Source organism: Notolepis coatsorum (genome assembly GCF_963971535.1).
Source record: "Notolepis coatsorum genome assembly, chromosome: 11".
In the NCBI taxonomy this organism is placed as follows: Eukaryota; Metazoa; Chordata; class Actinopteri; order Aulopiformes; family Paralepididae; genus Notolepis; species Notolepis coatsorum.
The window spans coordinates 59,708,917-59,736,263 of NC_140175.1; the positions used below are offsets into that span (position 1 = coordinate 59,708,917).

Sequence of the window (27,347 nt, forward strand, 5' to 3'; positions counted from 1 at the left end):
TTAAATGCTTTTTTCTGTATGAGCTCCTGTGAGTGTGCTAGATAAAAATAGATAAAAAGTATAAAATAGAAAGTCAAAAGTACGGAAACAAAAAGTATTCAGTCAATATACATATATACAATATACAATACAGAGTAAAAAAGAGTAACAGTGAGTTACAGTACAATACACTATACAGTACAATGCAGAAATGGGATGAGGTACAACTTAGGGTAAGGTGCAATGAGGTATGAATTGTAGTGCAAATCTCTTTACCAATACATATAAAGTGTGTTAAAGTGTCTAAAGTGAGTGAAGTGGGTGTTAGGGTGTGTGTTTATTAAAGTGAGTGTGTACGTGTGGATGTGTGTGCTGTGAGTGTAGTTGATGTTTTGTTACATAGTGTCATTGTCGTTGAGCATCCTGATGGCCTGGGGATAGAAGCTCCTTCTGAGTCTCTCTGTACTGGCCATGAGACTCCGGTATCGCTTGCCTGACCGCAGCAGTTCAAAGAGGCAGTTGTTTGGGAGTCTTTGATTATTCTCTTAGCCTTGCCCCTGCAACGCTTGTTGTAAATGTCCTGGAGAGTGGGAAGCCCACCTCCAATTGTGCGTTCGGCTGAACGGGCCACTCTCTGTAGTCTGCTACAGTCTTGTGCGGTGCTATTCCCAAACCAGGAGGTGATGTTACCAGGATGCTCTCTATTGTGCATGAGTAGAAGTTCTTAAGGATCTTCGGACTCACTTTGAACTTCCTTAGGCGCCTAAGTGTAGCAGCCTGAAAATATTGTATATTATTCAGAGCTGCTGACTTGCCTTTTTGTCTCCCCTTTCTGCACCAAGACATTCTAATTAGTTTCATTGATATTCGCACAATGACACAAGCGCCTCTTTCTTCTATCGCTGGAATATGGATTATAAACGGCATTACTGGATTCTGTTCTGCAGTCCTTTTTCCCTGTGGAGCTAGTGGGCGACCAGCAGGGGGCGGTGGCAGGCAGAGAGTGTCGGGGAGAGATGGAAGGAGATATATGGGAGCGGAAGGAGAGAGACGATCTCTTCGGCTTTGGACTTGACCGTGAACGGTCGCAGACACAACGGGCGTGTGCTTTGGAATAGCCCCGTTGAAGAAGTGAAGCTGGAGAGCGCCGTGGAATAGTGACGGGTGATAGGAAGTACTTGCTAGTTGACGTGATATTCTAGAAGTATCAGCGATAGTGTGTGAGCAAACGGCACAGAACAAAGTACTAACATTATCGGGGTATAGTAGTTACTGTGTGCGGTATAAGTAGCGTGCGGCTAATAACATATCTGAGTCCTTAGTAGTCGGGTTATAGCAGTTACTGTGCCGGTATAGAGTGCGAGCCCAGATACGTGCGTGGACCTACAAACAGTCTGCTCCGGCCGTCAGCAGCTGTCTTCACCGGCGTTCTGCATCAGCTCTGCACCGAGCAGCCAGCACGGGAGTCGTCCCGTCTAGCAGAGGTCGTCATCGCCCAGCACACACTCTCACTGCCTCTCTGCCCAGCTCCGCCTGCTAGTGTCCTCGCCGAGAGTGCTCGACGCCATCTTGCCTTCCGGACAACAGTGGCGCCTCAAGGCGGCCATTTTGGATGAGTATAAACGAGCGTCTATGCTCCGGAGCCTTACACCGTACACAGTGTGGTGCTGCCCGCGGGCGAAGTTAACGTTGCTAACTACAGTTCATAAGGGGAGCTCCAAACAATATATGCCGGCATTAGATTAGGGCTTTTGCAAGGTATAAGTGGGCCCACACTTTTGTTTTCTTTCCTTTCCTTTGAGCGTGATAACATGTGTGTTTAATAATATTTTCCCATCCAATTAACCCTTTCCCTGTGGGGAAGTCACAGACCTGGTGCATTATAATTAAAGCCTTTTGAGGTATTATTCTGGCCGTATAATTAAAGCGTTTTGAGGTATTATACAGGGTGAAGACCCAGACGTGGGTGATGAGTCAAACACAGTGAAGTATATTATCCCTGATATTAACCCAGAGGTGGGGGTGTATAATATACGTGTTTATGAGGTATTGAGTTACACACAGGAGCTATAGTAGGACTTCAGTCCATTCGACCACTCCTATTAAATAATTGTAACTGAACAGTACAATTAATATAAAGACTTCAATGGGGTTCTGTGTGCGTGTCCATTCCTGTGCCCAGTATTAACTCTTTTGGTGTGGGTAACGTTAATATAATTAACCCTTTCCTATTCCACCTTTCCCTCTTCATTGTAAGGTTTCTAGGGTCATTGAGGGAGGGTACTGCTTGCGGGGGGAACTCAGAGTATTTAATTACAATTCAGTCACGAGGTGTGGGAGGGTTTAAGGAGCAACTGGGGGGAGTGGGAGCGTGTTGGGGAGTACTGCTGACCGCCCTGCTGCAGGGAAGGAAGACCAGAGTACCAGACCAGGTTGGTAAATCCCGGGCCCCATCCACTCACACTACCAGCCTCCAGTCGACGCCCCAGGCCCAAAGACGAGGGTGCAGTCAGACAGAGTTCTACTGTGTCCAGCTACCTCGTGACTGCCAGCAACCGTTCCCACAAAGCAGGGATAATCCACCCTGCTACATAAGGAAGTAGATGCATTGCCGTGCCTTCTTAACTACACTGTCAATGTGTGTGGTCCATGTCAAGTCCTCGGATATGTGGACTCCGAGGTACTTAAAACTGTACGCTCTCTCAACCGGTGCCCTGTCGATGCTCAGGGGGCTGTAGTCCCTGGCCCCGACCTCCTAAAGTCCACAATCATTTATTTTGTTTTGCTGACGTTCAGGGAGAGGCAGTTCTCCTGACACCACCGTCCCAGATCCTCTACCTCTTCCAAGTAGGCCCTCTCGTCGTTTGCAGAGATCAGGCCCACCACTACTGTGTCGTCAGCAAATTTGATGATTGTGTTGTTGTTCCACTGTGTCACACAGTCATGTGTGTACAGCGAGTAGAGGAGGGGACTCAGAACACAGCCCTGGGGGGCCCCTGTGTTGAGGGTGATGGATGAGGAGGTGCAGTTGCCTGCTCTCACCACCTGGGGTCTTCCCGTCAGGAAGTCCAAGACCCACTGGCAGATGTCGTAGTTCAAGCCCAGGTCTCTGGCTATGGAGGTGAGAGCTACAGGGCGATAGTCGTTGAGGCAAGTGGGCGTGGATTTTTTGGGTACAGGGATAATGGTGGACTTCTTCAGACAGGTGAGGATGACAGCCTGTTATAAGGACAGGTTGAATATGTCAGTGAATACCGGGGCCAATTGGTCGGCACAGACTTTTAGGATGCGGCCGTGGATACTGTCCGGTCCTGCTGCCTTCCTGATATTCACTTATTTTTTATCCACTTTTTCTCCTTATTTTCTATTTTTCCTCCCATCCCAATTTCGTGTATCCAATTATCCCCTCCCCTGTCTTGAACGTTGCTCGACTATGCCCCCCACTGGTCAGTTGTAGAGAGGATAGAAGCCTTGCATCATGTGTTCCCTCCGGCACACGAGGAGGCAGCCTGTCACATCTTTTCGCCTGCCAGCGCGGACTCTCATTCGCGAGGTGTAACACATGGGAGGCTCACACTACCCTTGCCACTTCCTGTCTCTGCTGTGCAGGCGTCTCCCAACCAACCTGTAGGGGTCGCTACCCACAACGTCCAATCCCCACCCACCGGCTTTCCCACCCCCTAATACTGCCAATTGCATTAGTATGAACGACCAGCCAAACCGGAAGCAACGGCGAGAGCTGGGCTCGAACCCAGCATATCCTGCGTTAGTGGCGAGCGCCTTGCCCACTGCGCCACTTAGCCGGCCCTATGTTCTGTTATCCTGAACACTGAGTCTCCATCTGCAGTGGCTCCCCCCTCTATTGCAGTGGTCTGTAGGCTGGTGTTGTTATTCACAGCCTCAAACCTCGCATAGAAGGTATTGAGCTCATTGGCCAAGGAGATATCATTGTTCAGCTTGAGGAAGGTGCCTTTGTAATCTGTCATCGTTCTGAGGCCCTGCCACATACCACTGGAATCAGCCTGTTCAAACTGAAATTCAACCTTATCCCTGTAGTGCCGTTTTGCCTCTGCTACTGTCCTCCTTACATTGTATCTCGCCGCCTTGTGCTCGTTCATGTTGCCTGTCACAAGCCCGGCGTTATAAGCTGAGGTGCATGCTTTCAGAGCCTCACGGGCGGATTTGTCTACCCAGGGCTTTTGGTTTGGGAAAAGTCTAATTGTGGTAGAGGGGATTGTTTCTTCTACCAGAGTACCAACAAAGTCCAGCACTGTTTCAGTGTAGTAATTTATATTGTCTGTGTTCTCGCGGAACACGTCCCAGTCTGTGCACTTGCCGCTTGCAACGCGTTCCCCGATTCCACAGACCAACGCTTCACTTCTCGCGTTACTACAGAAACGAGCTTGAGACTTTGTCTGTGTTTGAGTATTATGGTGGTAATTCTGTCATGTGTTGGAGTAGTATGATGGTTTGAGGGTAATTCTGTCATGTGTTGGAGCAGTATAGGATAAGATAAGATGAGATGAGATAAGATAAGATACGATAATAAGATTGGGCGGCACGGTGGCACAGTGGTTAGCACTGCTGCCTCACAACAAGAAGGTCCTGGGTTTGAACCCCAGCAGGGGGCCTTTCTGTGTGGAGTTTGCATGTACTCCCTGTGTTCACGTGGGTTTCCTCCAGGTACTCTGGTTTCCTCCAACACCATAAAGACATGCATGGTAGGCAGGGACTACAGATGAAAACTAGCTCATTAGCTAATTCTGGCACATTTACATTGATGTGGAAACTGAAGATTAATGTGCACTGTCCTTGGGTAAAAAAAATAAATAAATAAACTTAAACATAAGATAAGATATTCCTTTATTGATCCTCTTGTGGAAATTCAGTATGGTGGTTTGGGGGTAATTCCGTCATCTTATGGGGGTAATTTTGGGAGGGTTTGGTGGTAATTCTGAGATGTTATGGAGGTCATTCTGAGAGGGTTTGGTGGTAATTCTGGGATGTTAGGGGGCAGTGGTGCAGTGCTGGGCAACCGCGGTCAAACAGCGTTTGGGCTCCGAAGTGCGCGCATCCTATTATTATGCAAAGTCTAGGTGATAAGTGCCTAGACTTTGCATAATAATAGGATACCGTTTGGCCTCCGCCCATATTACGACTGCACCCCTGTTAGGGGGTAATTCTGGGAGGGTTTGGTGCAATTATTGCAGTCAGTCAGTTGTTGCCCTTTTCCCTCCTCGTGGAACTTCTGCATTGCATTTGGTACAAATAGCAAGCAAACCTTTTTCCTCTGAAACTTTAAAAAATTCCCACACTACTGACGCCATCTTTGTTTACATCCGCGCTGCTTCTGAAACTTACGTGGCTAGGTCACAGCCAAGAAAGGGAGCGCTGGATTTGTGTAAAACACCCTCTTCCTAAACCACACGCTATCAGTCGTACCACAGTACTGGCAAAACGGGAGGAGCCTACAGTAAAAACAAACGCCCTTCATCCCAATTCACCCACACCGCATTTTTTTTAGAAGTATGTTTTCAGACTTGGTTTGTGAAACACATGGAAGTGACTGGAGAGTAACGCTGCTTGATTATGGCAAAAATCATGATCATGATTATTTTGATTGATATTGAAATCATGATTATCAAACATGATTACTCATTGATTTGAGAACATAATATAATGATGACTGAATTAGTTTTACCATTATTCTCAACCAAATCAAATCAAATCAAATTAATTTGTAAGGCCCGACAACACACGTTAATGTCCCCATGCGCCGGACACGTCTTCTTTAAACAAGTCAAGAAGAAACATCACAATAATTCAAGAACAAAACAAGAACACCATAAAGTCAAATTTTTTTTAATAAATGCAAAATAAATAAATGCAACACTCCCAGACATACCCCACGCGAAGGTAAGGAAAAACTCACTAAAACCTAGCAATAGGAAAAAATGCACCACAGGCAATGTGGAGAAGAGAAACCTTAGAAGGGCCATTCAAGGGGGATCTCCCTTCTTAGATGTCGGTGATAGTAGTGTTGCAATAAAATAGGTGAACAGTTGGTAGGCAATGCACTCATGTGTGTAGTGAAACACAGATAAGTGCATGTGATACCAACTGAACATTTTGAAACATTAAAGATAGAGCTGATAGCGATAGCAACTGAACATTTTGAAAGATTAAGATTAAGATTAAAGATAGAGCTGATAGCGATAGCAACTGAACATTTTTGAAAGATTAAAGATAGAGCTGATAGCGGATCTATTTGAGGCGAAGGGGCGTGCAGATAGGGTCGCATCCTCCCGGTCTCTGCTAAGGTCCTGCGATAGTGCAATACAATGTTAGCTACGGATGAGGCACTCTGTCTTATGTACACTACTATACAATGCTATACTATACAATCTACATTTATACTATGTGTCCTTATGCTAACTTGCTATATCCATCTATTTACTATACAAGAACCACTCCCGTTCTCCTTTTTTTTTTTTTTTAGTGGCCTTTTCATTGTGTAAAGTGACCGTTGAGTGTGAGCGTGTGCAGCATGTGTGTGTGTGTGTTCATGGTTCATGCTAAAGTGACTGTTAGTGTGTGAGCGTATACAGTGTGTGTGTTATATGTGTGCTCATGTGTGCTTGTGTGTGGAGAGTTCAGTGTTCAAGACTCTGATGGCCTGGGGGAAGAAGCTGAGCCGGAGTCTCTCTGTCCTAGTTGCTGGTGTTCGCAGGCGTTTGCCTGACCGCAGCAGCTTGAACAGGCTGTTGTTGGGGTGGTGAGGGTCTTTCATTATTCTGCAGGCTCTGGATTTACACCTCTTGTTATATAAGACCTGCAGGGGTGGTAGTGCAATACCCATAGTATGCTCAGCTGAGCGCACCACTCTCTGTAGGGCCTTCTTGTCCTGTGCCTTGCTGTTTCCATACCAGGCAGTGATGTTTCCAGTGGTAAGCATATATGTGAATAGAATAGATATATGTAGTAAGCATATTATGTGAATAGAATAGAAGTACTTAACCCAGCAATGAACGTCTGAACCATGTTGACAGACCACGGACAGAAGACGGTAAGAAGCTGATCCATGGCCTCGTGGTGCACGTAGAACAGTCACTGCAATCTTGGGCAAGACCCTGAGACATCCACCACCTTGGTCAGCACTACGAGACAACGACTCAGAGACAGGGGGGGGGGGGGGGGTTGGGACAGGGGTTAGAGAGTTCCCATGTTTGTAGTGGGCGGAGATGGAGCAATAAATACATGTATTGAGCATATGCATACATGCTGACAGTGGAATCATAGTATATAAGAAAATTGTGAAATTGAGTAATAGATAGAACTACTGCAAGCGTATGGATACAGGATGAGATACAAGACAATAGCTCAGGGCCGTATGCCCCGGGGGGCAGGAGAAGCCGCTCAGAAGGTTCAGCACTGCAGGCCAGACAGAAGGCAGTATGAAGCTGTTCCATGGGACCGGTTGAGACAGAGACAGGGGTTAAAAAGGTTCTCCCATGTCTGCAGAAAAGCAGACATGGGAGCAAATAGACATCCTAACTAAACTAGACAGATTAATCTAAGGGTCAGTCCCCGACCAGGTGAGATCAGGGTAGGTTGAAGGAGAGAGAGAAAAGATGGGTCTTAAGCAGGGATTTAAAAGCTTCGACAGAGCAGGCGCCCCTGACGACGGCAGGTAATTTGTTCCACAGGTAGGGAGCGCGGTACACAAAGGCCGGCGGATTTCTTTTTAACCCTAGGAATCGATAGAAGCCCCGCATTTTGTGAGCGCAGAGCACGAGCGGGCGAGTATCGAGAGATGAGATCAGATAGATAGAGCGGTGCGAGCCCATTTAAAATTTTGTAGGTGAGGAGTAGCACTTTAAAGTCAGATCGGGCTTGAATAGGAAGCCAGTGTAGGGCAGACAAAACTGGTGTGATGTAATCAAATTTTCTAGTTTTAGTTAGTATCCGTGCAGCCGCATTTTGCACCAGTTGAAGATTTTTGATGCTTGAATTAGGTAGGCCTGAAAAAAGTGCATTACAGTGTAGTCTAGACATGATAAGACAAAAGCATGAATTAGGGTTTCAGCATCAGCCAGAGTTAAAATGGGGCGAATATTTGCGATATTACGAAGATGGAAGAAGGCAATTTTGGTGAAATTTTGTATATGTGCATTAAATGAGAGGAAGGAATAAAAAATGACTCAGAGGTTTTTTATGGTGGAGCTCTGGGATACATGACAAGTATCAAAGTTGAGGGAGATGTCCTCAAACAGGCCTCTGTGGTTTGGGGGACCAACAATCAACATCTCAGTTTTATCTGCATTAAGGAGTAGAACGTTTTGCGACATCCACTTTTTGACGGCAAGCAGGCAAGCCTCAAGATTTTGTAATTGGGAGGAGTCATTTGGCTTAATAGGTATATATAATTGGGTGTCATCAGCGTAAAAATGAAACTTTATGCCACATTTGCGTATGATATTGCCGAGGGGTAGCATGTAAATCGAAAATAGCAAGGGGCCCAGAACAGAGCCTTGTGGGACACCGCATTGCACTGGGAGGGTCTCAGATGTTAAATCATTATAGACCATGCAGTGTGTTCTATCAGTTAAATAAGATTTAAACCAAGCAAGTGCGTGACCCTGAATGCCAACATGATTCTCAAGACGACCTAGAAGAATCGAATGATCGATAGTGTCAAAGGCTGCACTGAGATCAAGCAATAAGAGCACAGAAGTTAGGTTTGAGTCGAGAGAGCAGTAAGTCATTTGTGACTTTGGTAACCGCCGTTTCGGTGGAGTGTAAGGAGTGTAAACAAAAGGCTGCCTTTCGGTCATCTACTACAAGTTACCAAAGACTTTAAAAAAATAACTGGAGAAACGTGCCGTTTCAACACAAGCTGAAACTACTGTTTGGGACAGAACACACGCCTTGAAGGAAGGGTGCGCTGCATTTACAAGAAAATGAGAGCAACATGGCATGTGTCACAATAATCAATTATCTTTTTTTCATGATTGTGGGAAGCAAAAATTGAAATTGAAACTTGATTAATCACCCAACCCTACTAGAGAGTCTAACAAAAGAAAGTCTTCATTCTCCATACAGCGACCACAAAAGCTACTGGTGAAAGTGAGTGAGTGTGTGTGTGTGTGTGTGTGTGTGTGTGTGTGTGTGTGTGTGTGTGTGTGTGTGTGTGTGTGTGTGTGTGCGTGCGTGTGTGTGTGTGTGTGTGTGTGTGTGTGTGTGTGTGTGTGTGTGTGTGTGTGTGTGTGTGTGTGTGTGTGTGTGTGTGTGTTACGGTTGCAGTGCAGGTAAGCAATTGTGAGTCCAGTAGAGGAGGAAATAATACGAGTCGGAGAATGATTGCTCTTTCTTAGTGGTGCCCAGGGGCGGGGCTAGGGGGTGGCTACTTGGGCTCAAGCCCTGAATGTTTTCTGAAAAGCCCAGAATCTATTAAAAAAAATAAAAATAAAATGTTTTTATTTATTTTTTGACAATTCATTATTGTTACATGAAAATATGTTTGCACCAGATTTAGCAGAAGCTAATTTCCATCTGTGGTCTATCCAGCTGCTAACTGTATTTGAGTGAGTTAAGTCTTGGTGTTATGGTAGACTCAGACCTAAGCTTTAAATCACAATCAACAAGTTGACAAAAACTTAATTCTTCCACCTTAGAAACATAGCTAAAGTACGGCCATTTATAAATCAAAAGGACGCTGAAAACCAGATCCATGCCTTTATCTCAAGCCAACTCGACTACTGTAATGCACTCCTTACCGGCCTCCCGAAAAAATACGATGATAACTATTTTATTGAAATGCACTATTGCATTATTTTATTCTATTTTACTAACTATTTTATTGCACTGCACTATTTTACTTTGTATCAGTGAATCATAGACGCCTGGCCATAAGAGCATTCGGAGCATCTCTGCTCTCCCACTATTGAACTTGGGGGAGCAAAGGTATGCTCTTGCTCCACCACTTTTTGATCATATTGAAGGATTTGGGGTGCTTTTTCAATGTATGTGATGTATAGATTGGGGGGAGGTGACCACAGCTCAAACGGTGGGCTCGAAATGTGCATGGAAGACGGTGATAGAAGAAGCGGTTCAGAGACAGTAGCCAGCAGAATGTTTAGCAGCCAGCCGAATGTTTGTTGACATTCCTTGTAAGAACACTGATAGCGAGTGTACTGTAGGCCCAGAGCAGGAGGGAGAGAGGTTCATCTTAATGAAACGTGAAATGTGGGTAAAGGTTAAACGCAGTTGTCATGACAGTGCGGCACATGACGACCAGAAGGCGGGGCTATCGTTGCTACGGTGAAGATCTATAAGTCGAACGGTGTTTCCGGGTGTAGGGCAGACTAGAATCTGACCAAGAGCGAGTAGGACTGAGATCACACAGAAGACACTCTCTCCTCTCATCACAGAGAGGAGGGGGGGGGGGGGGAGAATGCCACATCATCATTAGCTTCGGCTAACGCGAGGAGGGTTAGGCTAAAGACCAGGCCTGAACACTATTGGACTGAATAACAAAAGGACGATAGACGAACACACCGAAAGATCATTAGAATCTTCAAGGACAATACAATCTGTTAACATCTGAGCTGAGGTTTCTGTTTATCAAATAAAACCACGCTTTTCCTTGTAAGGTATTTCACGTTGTCGAAGTGTCGGATTCTTACGGAGGTGGAGAATTATTATGGTTTGCGGATTGTACTAACAGGGAGAGATAAGGATCTTATCAGCCAGTATAGAGACGTCAGGACCATTAAAATGACACAACGCAGAGGAATTGGATGGAGGGCCAAACAGACGAAGACGTGATACTGGCCAGTTTGATCAGGATCTAACAATATGAAAAATATGATATATCCCCCCCCAATATATAAATCTAACCATAACTACGTTATGGTTAACTGAGTTTTATAGTGAAAAGAGCAGCTTTATTGGTCAAGATTGAAGGCTCTATATTGCAGGAAATTGCACGTACAGGTTCATTAAATTCAAAAGAAATCTGCCGTGGAGGGGGTCGTGCCTGACACCCTACAAACCACCCCTTGCTTGCCCAATTTTTTTTTTTATTTTTAAAATTTAAAAAAAAAAATACAAAAAAAAAAAAAAAAAAAGGGGGGGGCACCTATCTGGGCTAAGCCCCGGATCTCCTACAATCCTAAATCCGCCCCTGGTGGTGCCTCTTTAATGTAAGAACACAGAGCACAAGGAATCCAGAGAAAGACGCCGGGCGTCAACTTGAGAGCAAGGTAGATACATGAGAATAATCAAGAGCGAGAAGGTCAGCAGCATCTCCACCTCCTTCCACACAAAACACGGTCTGAAGCCTCGACAGGGATAGAGAGGACAACAAGTGAATATATAGTCAAACACCAACATTCCAATGCGTCAATTAGTGACAGGGTAATTGACAGCAAAGTGACAGCGACCAGTGGTGACAGAACAGGGAGTGACACATCAGGAATGGGGCGTGACCAGTGAGTGCAGATACCAACCACCAGGGGAAATAACTCCAGAATGACAGTTGGGTTCCTAAGACAGAACCCCGAACGTTACATGTGTGTGTGTGTGTGTGTGTGACGTGTGTGTGTGTGTGTGTGTGTGTGTGTGTGTGTGTGTGTGTGTGTGTGTGTGTGTGTGTGTGTGTGTGTGTGTGTGTGTGTGTGTGTGTGTGTGTGTGTGTGTGTGTGTGTGTGTGTGTGTGTGTGTGTGTGTGTGTGTGTGTGTGTGTGTGTGTGTTGTCTGTTTTGCTCTTGTTGTAAGCAAAACTCTGTTCTCAACTTGCCTGGTTAACTAAGGGTTAAAATAAATTTATCGTACTGTATACCTGAACATCTTGTGTATCTGAACATCCTGTTTATCTGAACACAAGTATTCCTGTGTGTGTGTGTGTGTGTGTGTGTGTGTGTGTGTGTGTGTATGTGTGTGTGTGTGTGTGTGTGTGTGTGTGTGTGTGTGTGTGTGTGTGTGTGTGTGTGTGTGTGTGTGTGTGTGTGTGTGTGTGTGTGTGTGCGTGCGTGCGTGCGTGCGTGCGTGCGTGCGTGCGTGCGTGCGTGCGTGCGTGCGTGCGTGCGTGCGTGCGTGCGTGTGTGTGTGTGTCTGTGCGTTGTCTGCTCTGTCAGTGTGACATGCAGAAGCTGACGGTGGACGAGCTGAAGAGGCTTCTGTATGAGACCTTCTGTGACCACCTCAGTATGAAAGACATTGAGAACATCATCATGACTGAGGAGAGCCACCTCAACAGCCCTGAGTGCCAAGTGGATATTGACAGTAGGTCTTCAAAATCTGATTAAAATGTTGTTAACTCCTTACTGAGATGGAGCCCCTTCATAGGGAGAACCATAGCATTTGTGTCTTTTTAAAGAAATTCTACCCGCCATCATGCTGACACACAAATTATACTGAATAATTTACAGTCTCATACTGTAGTTAAATACAGTAGAGGTTGTGTACATTCATAGTTAAAGACAGTAGAGATTGTGTACATTCATAATTGAGGACAGTAGATGTTGTGTACATTCATAGTTAAAGACAGTATAGGTTGTGTAGATTCATAATTGAGGACAGTAGATTTGTGAAAATTTATAGTTAGACAGTAGAGCTTGTGTACTTTCATCATTATTCATCCTTTTGATTTATAAATGGTCATACTTTAGCTATGTTTCTAAGGTGCAAGAACCGTGTTGTCACCTCATTGATATGTGACTTAGATCTGAGTCTATGATAACACACCAAGACATGTAACTTTGGGTTTAATCCAAGGAGTAAATTGCCCCATATTGCATAAAGTCAGTAGAGATTGTGTACTTTCATAGTTAAAGACAGTAGAGGTTGTGTACTTTCAGGTCAAGTTTACACTTCAAATTATTTGGAATGAGTACAGGACTGCTAGTATGTTGGCTGGTCAAAAGATTTCTAAAGAGGGGTCCTACTAATCACCCCAAAGTACCAGAAAATACCCTAAAGTACCCCAAAATACCCCAAAATACCCCAAAATACCCCAAAGTATACCCCAAAATACCCCAAAGTACCCTAAAATACCCCAGAGTACCCCAAATTATACCCCAAAATACCAGAAAATACCCCAAAGTACCCCAAAATACCCCCAAAGTACCCCAAAATACCCCAAAGTATACCCCAAAATACCCCAAAGTACCCCAAAATACCTCAAAGTATACCCCAAAATACCCCAAAGTACCCCAAAATACCCCAAAGTATACCCCAAAATACCCCAAAGTACCCCAAAATACCCCAAAGTATACCCCGAAATACCCCAAAGTACCAGAAAATACCCCAAAATATCCCAAAGTACCCTAAAATACCCCAAAGTACCCCAAAATACCCCAAAATACCCTAAGATACCTCAAAGTATACCCCAAAGTACCAGAAAATACCAGAAAATACCCCAAAATACCCCAAAGTACCCTAAAATACCCCAAAGTACCCCGAAATACCCCAAAGTATACCCCAAAATACCCCAAAGTACCAGAAAATACCCCAAAATACCCCAAAATACCCTAAGATACCTCAAAGTATACCCCAAAGTACCAGAAAATACCAGAAAATACCCCAAAATACCCCAAAGTACCCTAAAATACCCCAAAGTACCCTAAAATACCCCAAAGTATACCCCAAAGTACGAGAAAATACCCCAAAATACCCCAAAATACCCTAAAATACCCCAAAGTATACCCCAAAGTACCAGAAAATACCCCAAAATACCCCAAAATACTCTGAAATACCCCAACGTATACCCCAAAGTACCAGAAAATACCCCAAAGTACCCTAAACACCCCAAAATACCCCAAAGTACCCCAAAGTATACGCCAAAATACCCCAAAGTACCCCAAAATACGCCAAAGTATATCCCAAAATACCCCAAAGTACCCCAAAATACCCCAAAGTACCCCAACATATCCCAAAATACCCCAAAGTGCCTGGAAATATACCACAAAGTACCACAAAATACCTCAAATGAAAAACTAAAATGTGCACATTTTGTGTAATAGTGTAATAGTGTAATAGTATAATAGTGTGTAATAGTGTAATACTGTAATAGTGTGTAATAGTGTAATAGTGTAATAGTGTGTAATAGTGTAATAGTGTGTAATAGTGTAATAGTGTGTAATAGTGTAATAGTGTAATAGTGTGTAATAGTGTAATAGTGTGCTAGTGTAATAGTGTAATAGTGTGTAATAGTGTGTAATAGTGTAATAGTGTGCTAGTGTAATAGTGTAATAGTGTGCTAGTGTGTAATAGTGTAATAGTGTAATAGTGTGTAATAGTGTCCTAGTGTGCTAGTGTAATAGTGTAATAGTGTGTAATAGTGTGTAATCGTGTAATAGTGTGTAATAGTGTAATAGTGTGTAATAGTGTGTAATAGTGTAATAGTGTAATTGTGTGTAATAGTGTGTAATAGTGTAATAGTGTAATAGTGTGTAATAGTGTAATAGTGTAATAGTGTGATAGTGTGTAATAGTGTAATAGTGTGAAATAGTGTAATAGTGTAATAGTGTGTAATAGTGTAATAGTGTAATAGTGTAATAGTGTGTAATAGTGTAATAGTGTGCTAGTGTAATAGTGTAATAGTGTGTAATAGTGTGTAATAGTGTAATAGTTTGCTAGTGTAATAGTGTAATAGTGTAATAGTGTGCTAGTGTGTAATAGTGTAATAGTGTGTAATAGTGTAATAGTGTGCTAGTGTAATAGTGTTATAGTGTGTAATAGTGTAATAGTGTAATAGTGTGTAATAGTGTAATAGTGTGTAATAGTGTAATAGTGTGTAATAGTGTAATAGTGAAATTGTGTGTAATAGTGTGTAATAATGTAATAGTGTGTAATAGTGTAATAGTGTAATAGTGTGATAGAGTGTAATAGTGTAATAGTGTGTAATAGTGTAATAGTGTTTAATAGTGTAATAGTATTTAATAGTGTAATAGTGTGCTAGTGTAATAGTGTGTAATAGTGTGTAATAGTGTAATAGTGTGCTAGTGTAATAGTGTAATAGTGTGCTAGTGTGTAATAGTGTAATAGTGTGTAATAGTGTAATAGTGTGCTAGTGTAATAGTGTAATAGTGTAATAGTGTGTAATAGTGTAATAGTGTGTAATAGTGTAATAGTGTGCTAGTGTGTAATAGTGTAATAGTGTAATAGTGTGTAATAGTGTAATAGTGTGTAATAGTGTAATAGTGTGTAATAGTGTGTAATAGTGTAATAGTGTGCTAGTGTAATAGTGTAATAGCGTGCTAGTGTAATAGTGTAATAGTGTGTAATAGTGTAATAGTGTGTAATAGTGTAATAGTGTGTAATAGTGTAATAGTGTGTAATAGTCTGTAATAGTGTTACACTATTACACAATATTACACTATTACACTATTACACACTATTACACTATTACACACTATTACACTATTACACTATTACACACTATTACACAAAATTACACTATTACACTATTACACACTATTACACTATTACACACTATTACACTATTACACACCATTACACTATTACACTAGCACACTATTACACACTATTACACTAGCACACTATTACACTATTACACACTATTACACTATTACACACTATTACACTATTACACACTATTACACTATTACACTATTACACACTATTACACGATTACACTATTACACACTATTACACTATTACACTATTACACACTATTACACACTATTACACTATTACACTAGCACACAATTACACTATTACACACTATTACACTATTAAACACTATTACACTAGTACACTATTACACACAATTACACTATTACAATATTACACACTAGCACACTATTACACTATTACACTATTACACACTATTACACTATTACACTAGCACACTATTACACTATTACACACTATTACACTATTACACACTATTACACTATTACACACTATTACACTATTACACACTATTACACTAGCACACTATTACACTATTACACACTATTACACACTATTACACTTTTACACACTATTACACTATTACACACTAGCACACTATTACACTATTACACTAGCACACTATTACACACTATTACACTATTACACTATTACACTAGCACACTATTACACTATTACACACTATTACACTATTACACTATTACACACTATTACACTATTACACTATTACACACTATTACACTATTACACACTATTACACACTATTACACTATTACACACTAGCACACTATTACACTATTACACACTATTACACACTATTACACACTATTACACTATTACACTAGCACACTATTACACTATTACACACTATTACACTATTACACTATTACACACTAGCACACTAGCACACTATTACACTATTACACTATTACGCTAGCACACTATTACACTATTACACACTATTACACACTATTACACTATTACACACTATTACACTATTACACTATTACACACTATTAGCACTTTGAACTGCAACCTCTGTATGAAAAGTGCTATACAAATAAAGTTATTATTATTATTATTATTATTATTATTATTATTATTATTATTATTATTATTATTATTATTATTATTATTATTATTATTATTATTATTATTATTATTATTATTATTATTATTATTTCTACACACTATTACACTATTACACACTATTACACTATTACACACTATTACACTATTACACACTATAACAGTATTACAGTATTACAGTATTACACACTATTACACTATTACACTATTACACTATTACACACTATTACACTATTACACAAAATTTGCACATTTTAGTTTTTCATTTTAGGTATTTTGTGGTACTTTGTGGTATATTTCCAGGCACTTTGGGGTATTTTGGGATATGTTGGGGGTACTTTGGGGTATTTTGGGGTACTGTGGGGTATTTTGGGGTATACTTTGGGGTACTTTGGGGTATTTTGGGGTATACTTTGGGGTATTTTGGGGTACTTTGGGGTATTTTGGGGTATTTTGGGGTACTTTGGGGTATTTTGGGGTACTTTGGGGTATTTTCTGGTATTTTGGGGTATACTTTGGGGTACGTTGGGGTATTTTGGGGTATTTTATGGTACTTTGGGGTATTTTGGGGTACTTTGGGGTATTTTCTGGTACTTTAGGGTATACTTTCGGGTATTTTCTGGTACTTTGGGGTATACTTTGGTGTATTTTAGGGTATTTTGGGGTATTTTGGGGTACTTTGGGGTATTTTCTGGTACTTTGGTGTATACTTTGGGGTATTTTAGGGTATTTTGGGGTAATTTGGGGTATTTTGGGGTATTTTAGGGTACTTTGGGGTATTTTGGGGTATACTTTGGGGTATTTTGGGGTACTTTGGGGTATTTTCTGGTACTTTGGGGTATACTTTGGGGTATTTTGGGGTATTTTCTGGTATTTTCTGGTACTTTGGGGTATACTTTGGGGTATTTTCTGGTACTTTAGGGTATACTTTGGGGTATTTTCTGGTACTTTGGGGTATACTTTGGTGTATTTTAGGGTATTTTGGGGTATTTTGGGGTACTTTGGGGTATTTTCTGGTACTTTGGGGTATACTTTGGGGTATTTTAGGGTATTTTGGTGTATTTTGGGGTACTTTGGGGTATTTTGGGGTATTTTAGGGTACTTTGGGGTATTTTGGGGTATACTTTGGGGTATTTTGGGGTACTTTGGGGTATTTTCTGGTACTTTGGGGTAAACTTTGGGGTATTTTGGGGTATTTTCTGGTATTTTCTGGTACTTTGGGGTATACTTTGGGGTATTTTAGGGTATTTTGGGGTACTTTGGGGTATTCTCTGGTACTTTGGGGTATACTTTGGGGTATTTTAGGGTACTTTGGGGTATTTTGGGGTATACTTTGGGGTATTTGGGGGTATTTTGGGGTATTTTAGGGTACTTTGGGGTATTTTGGGGTATTTTCTGGTATTTTCTGGTACTTTGGGGTATACTTTGGGGTATTTTGGGGTACTTTGGGGTATTTTGGGGTATTTTAGGGTACTTTGGGGTATTTTGGGGTACTTTGGGGTATTTTCTGGTACTTTGGGGTATACTTTGGGGTATTTTAGGGTATTTTGGGGTATTTTGGGGTATTTTCTGGTATTTTCTGGTACTTTGGGGTATACTTTGGGGTATTTTAGGGTATTTTGGGGTATTTTGGGGTACTTTGGGGTATTTTCTGGTACTTTGGGGTATACTTTGGGGTATTTTATGGTATTCTGGGGTATTTTGGGGTACTTTGGGGCATTTTGGGGTATTTTGGGGTATTTTATGGTACTTTGTGGTATTTTGGGGTATACTTTGGGGTGTTTTGGGGTATTTGTGGGTATTTTAGGGTACTTTGCGGTATTTTGGGGTATTTTCTGGTATTTTCTGGTACTTTGGGGTATACTTTGGGGTATTTTAGGGTATTTTGGTGTTACACTATTACACAATATTACACTATTACACTATTACACACTATTACACTATTACACACTATTACACTATTACACTATTACACACTATTACACAAAATTACACTATTACACTATTACACACTATTACACTATTACACACTATTACACTATTACACACCATTACACTATTACACTAGCACACTATTACACACTATTACACTAGCACACTATTACACTATTACACACTATTACACTATTACACACTATTACACTATTACACACTATTACACTATTACACTATTACACACTATTACACGATTACACTATTACACACTATTACACTATTACACTATTACACACTATTACACACTATTACACTATTACACTAGCACACAATTACACTATTACACACTATTACACTATTAAACACTATTACACTAGTACACTATTACACACAATTACACTATTACAATATTACACACTAGCACACTATTACACTATTACACTATTACACACTATTACACTATTACACTAGCACACTATTACACTATTACACACTATTACACTATTACACACTATTACACTATTACACACTATTACACTATTACACACTATTACACTAGCACACTATTACACTATTACACACTATTACACACTATTACACTATTACACACTATTACACTATTACACACTAGCACACTATTACACTATTACACTAGCACACTATTACACACTATTACACTATTACACTATTACACTAGCACACTATTACACTATTACACACTATTACACTATTACACTATTACACACTATTACACTATTACACTATTACACACTATTACACTATTACACACTATTACACACTATTACACTATTACACACTAGCACACTATTACACTATTACACACTATTACACACTATTACACACTATTACACTATTACACTAGCACACTATTACACTATTACACACTATTACACTATTACACTATTACACACTAGCACACTAGCACACTATTACACTATTACACTATTACGCTAGCACACTATTACACTATTACACACTATTACACACTATTACACACTATTACACTATTACACTATTACACACTATTAGCACTTTGAACTGCAACCTCTGTATGAAAAGTGCTATACAAATAAAGTTATTATTATTATTATTATTATTATTATTATTATTATTATTATTATTATTATTATTATTATTATTATTATTATTATTATTATTATTATTATTATTATTATTATTATTATTATTTCTACACACTATTACACTATTACACTATTACACACTATTACACTATTACACACTATTACACTATTACACTATTACACACTATAACAGTATTACAGTATTACACACTATTACACTATTACACTATTACACACTATTACACTATTACACAAAATTTGCACATTTTAGTTTTTCATTTTAGGTATTTTGTGGTACTTTGTGGTATATTTCCAGGCACTTTGGGGTATTTTGGGATATGTTGGGGGTACTTTGGGGTATTTTGGGGTACTGTGGGGTATTTTGGGGTATACTTTGGGGTACTTTGGGGTATTTTGGGGTATACTTTGGGGTATTTTGGGGTACTTTGGGGTATTTTGGGGTATTTTGGGGTACTTTGGGGTATTTTGGGGTACTTTGGGGTATTTTCTGGTATTTTGGGGTATACTTTGGGGTACGTTGGGGTATTTTGGGGTATTTTATGGTACTTTGGGGTATTTTGGGGTACTTTGGGGTATTTTCTGGTACTTTAGGGTATACTTTCGGGTATTTTCTGGTATTTTCTGGTACTTTGGGGTATACTTTGGTGTATTTTAGGGTATTTTGGGGTATTTTGGGGTACTTTGGGGTATTTTCTGGTACTTTGGTGTATACTTTGGGGTATTTTAGGGTATTTTGGGGTAATTTGGGGTATTTTTGGGGTATTTTAGGGTACTTTGGGGTATTTTGGGGTATACTTTGGGGTATTTTGGGGTACTTTGGGGTATTTTCTGGTACTTTGGGGTATACTTTGGGGTATTTTGGGGTATTTTCTGGTATTTTCTGGTACTTTGGGGTATACTTTGGGGTATTTTCTGGTACTTTAGGGTATACTTTGGGGTATTTTCTGGTACTTTGGGGTATACTTTGGTGTATTTTAGGGTATTTTGGGGTATTTTGGGGTACTTTGGGGTATTTTCTGGTACTTTGGGGTATACTTTGGGGTATTTTAGGGTATTTTGGTGTATTTTGGGGTACTTTGGGGTATTTTGGGGTATTTTAGGGTACTTTGGGGTATTTTGGGGTATACTTTGGGGTATTTTGGGGTACTTTGGGGTATTTTCTGGTACTTTGGGGTAAACTTTGGGGTATTTTGGGGTATTTTCTGGTATTTTCTGGTACTTTGGGGTATACTTTGGGGTATTTTAGGGTATTTTGGGGCACTTTGGGGTATTTTCTGGTACTTTGGGGTATACTTTGGGGTATTTTAGGGTACTTTGGGGTATTTTGGGGTATACTTTGGGGTATTTGGGGGTATTTTGGGGTATTTTAGGGTACTTTGGGGTATTTTGGGGTATTTTCTGGTATTTTCTGGTACTTTGGGGTATACTTTGGGGTATTTTGGGGTACTTTGGGGTATTTTGGGGTATTTTAGGGTACTTTGGGGTATTTTGGGGTACTTTGGGGTATTTTCTGGTACTTTGGGGTATACTTTGGGGTATTTTAGGGTATATTGGGGTATTTTGGGGTATTTTCTGGTATTTTCTGGTACTTTGGGGTATACTTTGGGGTATTTTAGGGTATTTTGGGGTATTTTGGGGTACTTTGGGGTATTTTCTGGTACTTTGGGGTATACTTTGGGGTATTTTATGGTATTCTGGGGTATTTTGGGGTACTTTGGGGCATTTTGGGGTATTTTGGGGTATTTTATGGTACTTTGGGGTATTTTGGGGTATACTTTGGGGTGTTTTGGGGTATTTGTGGGTATTTTAGGGTACTTTGCGGTATTTTGGGGTATTTTCTGGTATTTTCTGGTACTTTGGGGTATACTTTGGGGTATTTTAGGGTATTTTGGGGTACTTTGGGGTACTTTGGGGTATTTTGGGGTATTTTAGGGTACTTTGGGGTATTTTGGGGTATACTTTGGGGTATTTTGGGGTACTTTGGGGTATTTTGGGGTATACTTTGGGGTATTTTGGGGTATTTTAGGGTACTTTGGGGTATTTTGGGGTTTACTTTGGGGTATTTTGGGGTACTTTGGGGTATTTTGGGGTATACTTTGGGGTATTTTGGGGTACTTTGGGGTATTTTGGGGTACTTTGTGGTATTTTATGGTATTTTGGGGTATACTTTGGGGTATTTTGGGGTACGTTGGGGTATTTTGGGGTATACTTTGGGGTATTTTGGGGTACTTTAGGGTATTTTCTGGTACTTTGGGGTGATTAGTAGGACGCCTAAAGGGTCATACAGTATACTGTATGCATCTGCATCTGAAAACACACACTATTTAGTTATGTTTACATGTGTTTTCTTCTCTCTAAATCTCTCCACAGCAAGCCCACCACACGTGAAACACACATGTGTGCGGAAAAGTCTGATTTGTGCCTTCGCCATTGCATTCATCATCAGCGTAATGCTCATTGCAGCTAATCAGATGCTACGCAGAGGTATGAAGTGAACAACGCTCTCTATACATTTCCACCTCCAGCGACAAAGTGGATATAACAACGGACATTGAAAAGCAAAACTGAACCACGACACATATGTTTGTTTGGTATGTGTTTAAAAACAAACATTTTGGATGTGTTGAAATCCCACTGATTCATCACAGTGACCAGACACTATGATCCCCTCTCCCTGAAGTGGAGGAATGTGTGAAAAGACCAGTGTTGTAGTCAAGACCAGTGTTGTAGTCAAGACCACAATAGTCCAGACCAAGACAGAGTCAACCAACACTTGACCTAGTCGAGACCGAGTCAATTCCAAGACTTGTCCTAGCAGAGGCCGAATCAATTCCAAGACTTGTCCTAGCTGAGACCATAGACTTGACCTAGTTAAAACAGAATCAAGACCACAAACTGTTGACAGAGGATAAACCGTGATGGGATTATTGATGATCATACAAACATTGAAAAAGCAATCAATAAAAGGAGGAAAAGAAGGCAGTGGAAATATGTGAAATTCTAGACCAGAACGAGACCAGAACGAGACCAGATAGAGACCAGAACGAGACCAGACCAAGACCAGACCAAGACCAGACCAAGACCAGACCAAGACCAGACCAAGACCACAACAAACAGAGACAAGTTACAGTTGTTGGTCTTACAACTAGTCTTAGAAGCTACATCACTGGTCATGTTTTACATCATACACCACAAAATGTACACATATGTGGATCTTTCATGATATAATATATATATATATAATATATAAGAAAGAATGAACAAAATAAAGTTGATGATTTAAGGGCTGATATGTATGTATAGAATAACCCAATAATTCAAATTCCCATAATGTGATACACTAGAATAGCAACATTAAACTCGTTTTCTGAGAAACGAGATAGTAAGATAAGACTGTAATGACTGTACTTTACTTGTGTCCATGCTGTCTCTCTGTATTGAAATTATCTGTAGTAGGTACTATCTGAAATTATCTGTAGTAGGTACTATCTGACATTAGCAACCTGCCATTTACAGTAGATGCATGCAGGAAATAGTAGGCACCCAAATATATATATATAAAAACTAAAAAAAACAAAGACAGAATAAGATGTCAGATGATTAACTTTAAAATACCTATATTCGGGTTTCCTTGCACATTTTACGTAGACTTCAACACACACTTTGGCTTTCACTTTTTTTCACACAAAAAAAACTTTGTCTAAACGTTGGGTTGTCTAAAGCCTTCCAACCACACTCTTAACTTGTTTTCAACCCAAGTTTGCAGCTGGTTCACAGCATGGACTGCGTTAATTACATCGAAGTAACAAAGTGACTAATCTAATGCCCTGAAAGAGAGAGGCCCAGCAGCCCATTGATCATGTCCTTTCAGAGGCACGGAGATTGGCTCCGGAGTTGATCTCTGAATGACCTCTGAATGAGCCCCTCTACAGCCTATTACTCACCAACGCAGAAAAGCAGAAGACAGAGACCGACTTGGAAAATACCTGGGTGGGAGAAGTTAAGAGGAAGCACGTTGCACATGCTCAACAACCACTTTATCAATGTGCCTTCAAGCAAGGCACTGAACTTCAAACAGCTGCTCAGTGGTCAAGAGTATAAGACTGTGGTTGTAGACATCTCGTTTCTTCACCATCTGAGCCAAGATGGCATTGTGTGTGTATCACCAGTGTGCATGTGAGTAGTATAAAGACAGGGGGGCCGTGCTGAAAAGGTAAAGCACAGATTTAAATAGAAACAGCCACAAGAGACACATACAGTAGCAGACATTTCCAGGCCAAGTGTGGATACACACAGTGATGCTGTGGTCTCATAACATCTTTATGATCAGATCTCTCGTATATATTATATCTCACCCATGTAGATCCCATGCATTTCTAGGAATGACAATTCCCCAAGGCTATGGGAACATGGACACGTGTGTGGGCTGACTTTTGCAGATAAATTGTTGAGGCAGACAATTGTTGTTTTGTTGTAGGTTTTTTCGGCTTCAGCAGAATCAATTATGTAGACACGAATGACAGAAACTAGAAACAGGATGTTGCACGATCCAGGGCGTGAACCAGACCTAAACATGAAGCTACAAGCTTATGATATAGCCCCCGGTTCTTCCATCCATTATGACAGTTAATTTATTTTATTGTTTGGTTTTATTTCATCTTTATTTAACCATGTAAGTTATTTAAGAATTAATCATTTTGGGCCATTTCAATAATTGTAATTTCTTGTTGCTGGGTTAAAAGGGTTGGGTGGGGAAAGCAAAAGCTGATCAAAATGAACTGTTTTTATATATCTAAACAAATCTAATCTAATGCAGTAGAGTCCAAACTTTTCAACATGGGCTGAAAACAAGGAACTGAGAAAATGTGCCAAAGTGTGTAGTGAACTCCAGGTGAGGAGGGGGGCAGAGCTGATGTGAGATGGATGTAGATAGTCCAGTATGATGGCTGGGTATGACTCTAAGGTGGCTATACTGCCAATGAGAGGAATGTAGTTTCACTGTACCTATGGTATATAAATAATTTCACCATTGCACGCTGAAAGGGGTGTATACTATTATGCCCCAGAAAGAAGTTTGGCTATAATCGGTAGCCCTGTATGTACCCTCAAATATATTACTGCATGCAAGGAAACCATCAAGCAAGAATCAGTATATCCATACAATTCATACAGCATACACACACCCATATACCAACCCTCAAAACTCTGTCTATCCTCCCTATTTCATATCTGACAAAACATTGTTCAGCAAGTTCAGCCCTAGCTCAAATAATAATTGTAAACTATTCCTAGTGTTTATTTGAAGGACCAGGTGGGTGGGGTTCACCACATCAGGACAACTGAGATTATGTCAGGTAAATTGCCAATCACAGAGAAGTTATTATTTGTGTTGCCCTGTGTGTAAAACTCCACCCGCTGATACTCCCAGCAGGTAAAAACAAACATTAAGAATTTATAGCAAATACTATTGAACCCATGTTTGGTCAAGTTGCATGTTTGAATCCACATACGAGATGTGCCTGCACCTGTGAAGATGAGTCATACATCAGTAGAAGACTATGAATCCCAGGCTTTATAGCCAAAGTTGACAACTGTGACTAAATGTAACCAATGACAAGCTTGGAGCTGGAGAGCCCACACCATACTGTCGTAAAAGTACTGTTCATAGTCCGTGATAATTATGAGGATATTTAGTAACACTTTACTTAAAGAGTACATCTATAAAGTATTATAACGATATTCACCAGCCGTGATGCGGTAGTTTCAGGGTTTGGTAACATGTTCTATAGCCATCTTCACACTTAACTCCCCCTCCCCCCAACATTCTTTTATGCAGCATTGCTTATCCTACTCCAGACCTATTCAGCTTTTAGAGAGCCAGCTGTAGCATAACGCTTCCACCCACAAAATCATGTAGCCTGCTGCTTTTGTTGTTATATATAATAAGCAGTGTGTGTAATGTAGTGTGTAAAGAAGATGTATTTTTGTGTTCAGCTTTCACAGGCTTAGAAGCTCCATAGAAAGTGTTACCATACCTGTACAGTGCACCATACATGACATATCATAGATGTTAGTGGCTCATACACTACTGGGTATCAGTATGGGCATTAACTGAACACTCATATCCACTATGCTTGTGAAATCACAGTATTACCACATTCCTAACACATAATGAGTCAGCAGTAGTGAAGTCTAGGGTTCTCAACCTGGGGGTCCGGACCCTGAAGGGGGGTCACAAGATGATTATACAAATACATAATCATGTTTATAATCATATAGATGCAGTTTCTAAAGCTCTCCTCCAATCATTAATAAAGTCTAACAGCCTGAAATGTGGAAATAAATAAATAATTATAATGTGTCATCAAAGTTCATCATCTACAGTATGCTTGTCTATGTAGACAGGTTTTTAGGGGTCACAAACCAAAATGGTTGAGAACCAGGGGTCTAGGCTCCAGGGTATATGTAGGTATTCAGTGTATACCCATTTCTTTCTCTGGTCACTTAGTTTATACTCATCTATCATCCTAGTTCTCATTCAAATACAAAGGTAGGTGGGGTCATAATATACCCACCTAACTCTGCAATCTATCATCCAGTGATAGGAATACAATAATATATGAATAATGAATGTGTTATGAATGTGCAGATAATGTAAACCGTTACTCACTCTGGTGACACATTATAATGCATTATAGATGTTTTTAGTGAAGTGTTACCAGACATTCATTCACTAGTGACTCACAAACTATGAATTAAACATGCACAGCACACTTGCATGTATGGTTGATTCTAAATAAATATGTATACCTATTCTATGTGATATCAAACTTCAGAGTCTGATCTTTCTAATCTATTTAAATGATTATGCAAATTGTATAGTTGTATCATTGCAAAAAAAAAGGACTTGATATTTGACATTTCTCTGTAAATGTCTAACTCTATGTGGATGTGGAGACTAATTTCCAAAAGCTCTACATATTTTGCAGTAATGCTGTGAAGGACACTTTAACATATCATATCAACAATGTTGGTTTGCTTGGCTTTGACACAACCACCAAAATAAATGGTATTAATTGCTATTGTTTAAACATGGTTATATTTTCTTACTTGGGAAAAGTGACACATTAAAATCCAAGTGATTAAATTAAGAATGTAAACATAATATTTTGTAAAAATAAAACAATCAGGTTTCTAATGTATTATTTCCAGGTCTCCTGGAATCAGATGGACATTCAATCATAATTGAAGAGCTTTATTCCAAAGAACTACATATCCATTTTGGAGAATAAATTCAGAATAACCCCCCCACCCCACCCCCACAATGTCAGTATTCGGTCAGCATTAAGATGCTGACAGAATTAAGATGTCCAATAAGCATTAAGATGCTTATTAACTCCCATTTGCAAAATAAGGTGTCACATTTACTAGAAGGTGGATGGATATGGCGTCGTTTTGAAATAAATCTCTTCAGTTTCCCTGTGTGCTTTTTAAGGCCACGCACTAACGTTAGCTTTTCTTCTCCTGTCAAAGATTTATTTTTCAGAATCTGTGTTTTTATTTACAAAACGTTTGTCATAATCAGAACTTTTAATGAAATGCTATATATTTTCTCTTGCTGTTTTTATCTTAGAGTTTATCGAGATTAGACCGTAACAAAGACCAATGAGTGTGGAAGAATTAACCCTGGCAATACTCTGAACAAGACAGACTTTTATTTATTACCTGTTGGTATTAATGTGAGAAAGACCTGTGGTGTTAGTCCTCCATGTGAACATGACA

The 27,347-nt window shown here is 40.3% G+C and overlaps 1 protein-coding gene across 1 annotated transcript in view; it reads left to right on the forward strand.

Moving 5' to 3' along the window:
• Positions 1 to 22,060, forward strand: part of LOC311236663 (calcium-binding protein 7-like) — a gene marked incomplete at both ends in the record, with an annotated part of 170,249 nt that extends 148,189 nt beyond the window's left edge. The window contains 2 exons of the mRNA XM_084324373.1: positions 12,117 to 12,264; positions 21,936 to 22,060. Coding sequence (XP_084180499.1) covers positions 12,117 to 12,264; positions 21,936 to 22,060 — 273 coding nt within the window. The remainder of the gene's footprint in view (positions 1 to 12,116; positions 12,265 to 21,935) is intronic.
• Between the last annotated feature and the right edge of the window lie 5,287 nt (positions 22,061 to 27,347).